Here is a 6,992-nt window from a genome sequence, read left to right as displayed (position 1 = left end):
AGCTCCAATGCTCAGCAGCTCTTGGAGGGTCTGCAGAAATCCTTCCTCTCCAAGCCCTAGCTTCCTTGAGAGAAATTCTGGACAACCTCAAAATGAACTCTGAAGAGAGTATTTATAGGTTTCTCTTAACACATGCCCCGGGGGCATTTTCAGAATTTTCTTCTTCTTGAATTTTTGCCAACTCCTCTTGATTCTTGTCGTCCTCCTTTGGTTGTCTTAACCTGTTTCTGAACTTACTAACCCAAAAAATGTCAAATATAATCCACTTGATTCGAAGAATCAAGTGGGGTTAGTAATTTTATAAAATAATGCATATGCATGACAACTCACATGAATTAACTAAATATTCTTGATGCTTTGATACTTAAAAGTCTAAATATTTGATGACTTATTGAGAGTCATCAGTCTACTCAAGGCATCAGCGATGGCGTTATCTGTTCACTTCTTGTGTCGAATAACAAAGGAGTAGTCTTGTAGGTATGCAATCCAGCGCGCATGCCGATTGCTGACCTTGCGTTGGTCTTGTAAGTGGCCTAGAGCACTATGGTCGGAATACAAAACGAACTCACAGGGTAGGAGATAGTGCCTCCAATGCCTCAAAGCTTGGACAAGAGCATATAATTCCCAGTCGTAGTTATCGTATCTCCTAGGTGTGTCATTAAGCTTTTCACTAAAGTATTCAATAGGATGTCCTTCTTGCGAGAGTACTCCACCTATGCCTACTCCCGATGCATCACACGCTACCTCAAAGACCCTGCTGAAATATGGAAGTCTCAAGACCGGAGCCTCGGTCATTAATTTCTTTACCCGTTCGAAGGCCTTGTCAGCAGCTGCTGTCCATTCAAACTTATCCTTCCGTAGAAGGTTGGTAATAGGGGCAGTGACCCCGCTAAATCTCGGTACAAACCTACAATAGAAGGTGGCTAATCCCATGAAGCTACAGACTTCATGAATGTCCTTTAATGTTGGCCATTTTGTGATGGCGTCTATTTTTGCGGGATCAGCTGATACTCCCTGGGAGGAAATGATAAATCCAAGAAAAGAAACTTCTGTGGTAAAGAATGTACACTTCTTTGGATGAGCGTAAAGCTTTTCCCGTCAGAGTGCAGAGCACACTTCTCGTAAGTGTCGCGTATGTTCTAAGCTACTAGAACTGTAAAGTAATATGTCGTCAAAATAGACGACTACAGACTTCCTAAGGAATGGGCGTAATACCTCATTCATCAACCTCTGAAATGTACTAGGGGCGTTAGATAGCCCAAACGGCATTACATTCCATTCAAAGAGACCATCTTTAATCTTGAAGGAGGTCTTCCATTCATCGCCCGGACGGATTCTAACTTGGTGATATCCACTCTTAAGGTCAATTTTGGAGAAAATCGTAGCTCCGGCCATCTCATCGAAGAGATCTTGGACTCGAGGAATTGGAAACCGGTATTTCACGATGATCTTGTTAATCGTCTTGGAGTCGCAACACATCGTCTATGATTTGTCTTTCTTAGGCACGAGGAGTGCTGGTACGGCACATGGACTAAGGCCTTCTCGTATTAACCCCTTAGATAGGAGTGAGTTGACCTGCCGGTGAAGTTCTTCATATTTCACTAGATCCATCCTATAATGTGGTAAATTGGGGAGAGATGCTCCTGGTACTAAATCTATAGCGTGTTGTATATCACGCAGAGGTCGTAAATCACTGGGTAGTTCCTCAGGGAACACTTCCTTGAACTCATCCATTAGTTAGGCTACTTCTGGCCTCGGGTCATCTGCGGTTGAGTCCTCGGTGGTGATGGTACGCGTGACAGCTAGGCAGACTGAGTTTGAACCTTTTCTTCCTCCAATTCTCGTCGGAAAATACATCCGTTCATGATGATAGCAGTTGGTGTCGCTCGAGAAGGCGCCGATGGAACGAGTGTGGGCGGGGTTAGGGATTTGGCCGACGGGTACCATATGAGCCTTCTCCCGCCATAGATGAAAGTGCATGTGTTGGCCCGTCCTATAATTTGGACGTCGTGATCAAATAACCACGGTCACCCCAAAATGATGCTTCTAAATTTCATCGGTAAGACGTCACATAAAACCTTCTCGTCGTAAGTGCTCATCTTTAGAGGGATGTAACACTGATTCCTCACCGGTAGGGTTGACGCATCTATCCATGATACGTTGTAAAGACTAGGATGAGGTGTGAGTGCTAATCCCAAAGCGGATGCCGTTTCCTCTGAGACTCCGTTCATACAACTGCCACTGTCAACTATCAATTTAAATGTACGTCCTCCAATTTTGATGTACAAATAAAAGATAGCAGTCCGTTGAGCTGGATCAACTGGTGATGTTCCCCTAGGGGTCGTCGGGGGAGGCAAGATAACTCCAGGTGTGGGAGGGTGTTGCCCTTGGTTTGCCGTTGTCATGATGGTCGAGCTAGCCGGTCTAGGACCCGCTCGAGGGGTCGCCAATACTACGGGGGTGCTAGGAGTAGTAACTAAGCTAGGGACGGTCCGAGAAGAGCTCGAACTCCTTGACCCTCGGCTAAGCCGGCGACACCAATCCCGACACCTACGCCATCCACACCATCGGCCATCTCCACGGCTAGAGCCCCGAATGCTCCACGCGAGCCGATCCAGTGCTTTAAGTGTAAGGGCTTTGGGCATCGAAAGACCGACTGCCCCAACCTTATGGTTATGGACATATACGGGCAACCGGTGGAGGAGCAGCCTGAAGACGATCTTGAGTTGGACGAATATCCTGCCGAATGCCCAGACGGCGAGGATGTGGATGACCCACTGGGGTACATCCAAATCACGCCGATCACTACGCCCGCGACATACCCCGTCGCTACCATGGATACCACCGGAGCTAGGAGCGTCTCCGACGATACCCGAGCAAACCTCGCCCGGCCTAGTACTACCTTAGCCACTCGACCAGTCGACGTCGCTCAGCGCACATGGATCTTCTACACGCACGTCAAAATTGGTGGACTTACTTACAAGCTTATAGTCCACAGTGGGAGTTGTATGAACGGCATTTCCGAGGATACAGCCACTCGCCTTGGACTTCCTTTGCTTCCTCACCCCACTCCCTACAACGTGTCGTGGATCAACGCATCAACCATCCCAGTGAAGATGAAATGTTACGTGCCCCTGAAGATGAGCATGTACGATGAGAAAGTCCTATGCGACGTACTACCAATGAAAATTGGTAGTATCATTCTCGGAAGACCTTGGTTGTACGATCACGACGTACAACTCTCAGGAAGAGCAAACATGTGCTCTTTCATCTATGGAGGTCGAAGGCTTATATGGTATCCCTCGGTACGGCTACCATCCTTTCCCATGCAGTCCACGACGGCACCACCCCGTGCTACCTCCACCGCCATTATCACTAATGGCTTCATCTTCCGGCTCGAATCGAAACATGACCGGGAGACATCTCCCATATGTTACGCCGTTGAACTATCGGGCGTGACTACAGAGTCGGAACCCAAGACTCCGCACCCAGAGGTCACCCAACTCCTCGAGGAGTATACGGATGTCTTCCCCGCCGAGCTACCGAGTGAGCTCCCTCCCTTGCGACACATCCAGCACACCATTGACTTGGTCCCGGGAGCCACTCTCCCTAACATTCCCCAGTATCGGATGGACCCGATAAAATACGAGGAATTATACTCCCAGGTGAAGGACCTCCTAGCTAAAGGCTTAATCAGAGAAAGCCTTAGCCCATGTGTCGTGCCAGCACTGCTCACCCTGAAGAAAGATGGCACTTGGAGGATGTGCTGCGACTCGTGAGCCATCAACAAAATAACGGTGAAGTACCATTTTCCCATACCTTGAGTCCAAAACTTATTCGATGAGATGGTAGACGCGTCTATCTTCTCTAAGATAGACTTACGGAGCGGCTACTATCAGGTCAGAATAAGGCCTGGGGACGAGTGGAAGATGACATTCAAAATAAAAGATGTCCTTTTTGAATGGAATGTAATGCCGTTTGGATTATCGAACGCCCCTAGTACCTTCCAACATTTGATAAATGAGGTACTTAGGCCCTTTAGTGGCAGATTTGTCGTCGTATATTTCGACGACATATTAGTTTATAGTAAAACACGAGAGGAACATGCCCAGCACTTACGTCACATGTGCGTAGCTCTACGCCAAGAGAAGTTGTTTGCGCACCCGAAGAAGTGTAGCTTCTTCACCTCCGAGGTTTCTTTCCTCGGATTCATCCTATCTTCACACAGAGTAGCCGTTGATCCGTCCAAGATCGATGCCATCGTCTCCTTGCGCAAGTTGAAGAGCATACACAACATCTGTAGCTTCATTGGCCTCGCAACCCTTTATCGAAGGTTCATTCCAGGGTTTAGTGGAGTTACGGCGCCTATCATGGACATACTAAAAAGGGACACCTTCGAGTGGACATCCGATGCCGATCAGGCCTTCAAGCTTCTTAAGAAGCTCATGACGGAGGCTCCAGTCCTCAAGCTCCCGGACTTCAACAAAGTCTTCGAAGTTGCATGTGATGCCTCTGGAGTTGGGATTGGAGGAGTATTTAGCCAACAGGGCCATCCCATCGAGTACTTCAGCGAGAAGCTGAACGATACTCGAAAGAGGTACGACAACTATGACCGAGAGTTCTATGCTCTCGTATAGTCCCTCTGTCATTGGCGACATTATTTACTCCCCAAGGAATTTTTCCTATACTCGGATCATGGAGTCTTACGACATCTACACAGCCAGAAGAAGGTTAGCCATCGCCATGCTAGGTGGATCGCCTATCTTCAAGATTTTACCTTCGTCATCCAACATAAAAAGGGAAATGATAATGTCATCGTCGACGTGTTGAGCCGGCGACCAACGATCCTCAGTATCACAAAGACCCCAATTCTCAGGCTTGAGAGAATACGCGATGACTACGCCGAGTGCCCAGACTTCTCGAAAGTCTACTCCTCCCTCACGGACACAATCACCCCCAGGTCGAGAGACTATTACACCGACGATGGCTATCTCTTCCACGGTTGAAGACTTTGCATACCTCGATTTGGCATTTCCTTATCTACGAAACCCACGCCGGTGGGTTAAGTGGCCACCTTGGGGTTAACAAGACGATCCTCGCCCTTGAGGATAAGTTCTACTGGCCTTCGCTAAGGAGGGATGTTGGGAAATTTATTTCCCGATGCTTAACGTGCTCCCGCGCAAAGCTCACGAAGCAGAACACTGGACTGTACACTCCCCTACCAGTCCCGAAGCGACCATGGGAAGACGCTAGTCTAGACTTTGTTTTGGGGTTACTCAAAACCGCGCGACGCCACGACTCAATCATGGTCGTGGTAGATAGATTTTCAAAAATGGCCCATTTTATTCCATGTTCGAAAACCTTCGACGCTTCATGGATCGCACGTCTCTTCTTCGATCACGTTGTCAAATTACACGGAGTTCCTGAGACAATCGTGTCGTATCGAGACGTAAAATTCACCAGCTACTTCTGGAAGACGTTGTGGATCCTTATGGGCACACAACTAAAATTTTCTTCGGCTTACCATCCCCAGACGGATGGCCAGACCGAGGTTGTTAACTGCAGCCTCGGCAATCTTATGAGATCTATTATCGGTGATAACGTCACCGCATGGGATCAAGTCCTTCCACGAGCGGAATTTGCCTTCAATTACTCGGTTAATCGCACTACAGGCAAGGCGCCATTCGAGATTATCTATGGTCAACTACCACGTCGACCCCTTGACCTCATGCCATTAGATGAAAAACATAGGATCTCAGATAATGCATTAGGGTTTGCCGACCATATTAGGAAAATGCATGACAACATACATTCACGCATCGCATCCATGAATGAGCAGTACAAGGCGTCAGCAGATAAGGGTCGTAGGTCTATGTCATTCTCTGAGGGAGAACTGGTCTTAGTCAGATTGAGGCCTGAGAGGTTCTCTCCGGGGGTCACTACTAAGCTCCATGCTCATAGCGCCGGGACTATTCTGATAGCCCAAAAGATCAACGACAACGCCTACGTTGTGAGCATCCCGCCAACTTGGGGGATTAGTTTGACGTTTAATGCCAGTGATTTATCGCGATACCATCCCTCGCCACTGATCATCGAGCCTCATAGCCATTCGAGCCTGAGTAGAAGTGAAAGTGAGAGTCACCCCACTCCTTTTCCGTTTCCCCTCCTTGTACAGCAAGACGCGATAGAAACAATACCGCAGGAGGTAATTCACGCTGAGGGAGAGCGAGTTGGTCATTCTTTTATAGTCCATTGGCTAGGGCGACCTTCTCCGATGACACATGGATCTCAGAAGATGATTTATTCAGGACAACGTCCGAGACGAGGTCCCGCCGTCACCGAGGGTTCGTACTTGGTGTCAGAGGAGAGGCGGTAGGTGACGAATGCCAGGATTCCTCGGGCACGGGAGTCCTACGAATACAAGCTAGAATGGAGATGGCCGGGTAGGGGTGTACAACGGGTGCCCGATGACCGGGATTGACGGGGTCATCCGGAAATGGGAGGGGACCTTCGGACCCTCGTCTGGACGGACGAGGTTGCTAGGTCGCCGAACGGGAATTTCCCGCCGGAGGTTGCCCGCACGCGACGGGCGAACCAACTCGTACAAGAACCAGGTGAGACGCTCAATAAAACGTACATTTCCGCTCGCCTGTCCCGCTCACCTATGCCTAACCCGAGCGCGGAGGAGGCAATTGCAAAGCTTACTGCAAGAAATAAAAGACACGGCGAAGAGGGAATGGCGTACCGTATAGTCGATCCAAGGGAATTCCACGTGCACTCGGTCGGCTAGCGTTGGCAGTTGGTGACGACCGGTAGTAACGAGAACGACCCTGGTGAGCGGGTGATAACACCCTAATTTCTATCTTTATTTCATGTTATTAGCATGATTTTATGCGTTTAAAGAGCTTAAAATGGGGTTGTAATCATACATTTACATGAAAATAGTGTTTTCTAGTGATTTCTGAATTTTCCCTAATTTTCTGTTAATTCTA

At 48.4% G+C, this 6,992-nt stretch overlaps 1 protein-coding gene across 1 annotated transcript; it reads left to right on the top strand.

The window, feature by feature from the left end:
* Window positions 1-2,675: 2,675 nt before the first annotated feature.
* On the top strand, window positions 2,676-5,006 carry LOC144704972 (uncharacterized). The gene is made up of 3 exons (XM_078577554.1): window positions 2,676-3,763; window positions 4,229-4,597; window positions 4,721-5,006. The coding sequence occupies exons 1-3, from the start codon at window positions 2,676-2,678 to the stop codon at window positions 5,004-5,006; spliced, it is 1,743 nt and encodes a 580-aa protein (XP_078433680.1).
* The last annotated feature ends 1,986 nt before the right edge of the window (window positions 5,007-6,992 follow it).

Source organism: Wolffia australiana, chromosome 6 (assembly GCF_029677425.1).
Source record: "Wolffia australiana isolate 7733 chromosome 6, ASM2967742v1".
Taxonomy (NCBI): domain Eukaryota; kingdom Viridiplantae; phylum Streptophyta; class Magnoliopsida; order Alismatales; family Araceae; genus Wolffia; species Wolffia australiana.
Note: the sequence above shows the minus strand (reverse complement) of the source record. Positions and strands in the feature narration are given on the sequence as shown.

What these genes read in the sequence shown, in the direction of transcription:
- LOC144704972 (XM_078577554.1), top strand. Translation starts at nt 2,676, where the DNA reads ATGGACATATACGGGCAACCGGTGGAGGAGCAGCCTGAAGACGATCTT. An exon ending in AAAGATGGCACTTGGAGGAT is followed by an intron (nt 3,764 to 4,228) that starts GTGCTGCGACTC and finishes ATCTTCACACAG; the next exon opens with AGTAGCCGTTGATCCGTCCA. An exon ending in CTGAACGATACTCGAAAGAG is followed by an intron (nt 4,598 to 4,720) that starts GTACGACAACTA and finishes ACATCTACACAG; the next exon opens with CCAGAAGAAGGTTAGCCATC.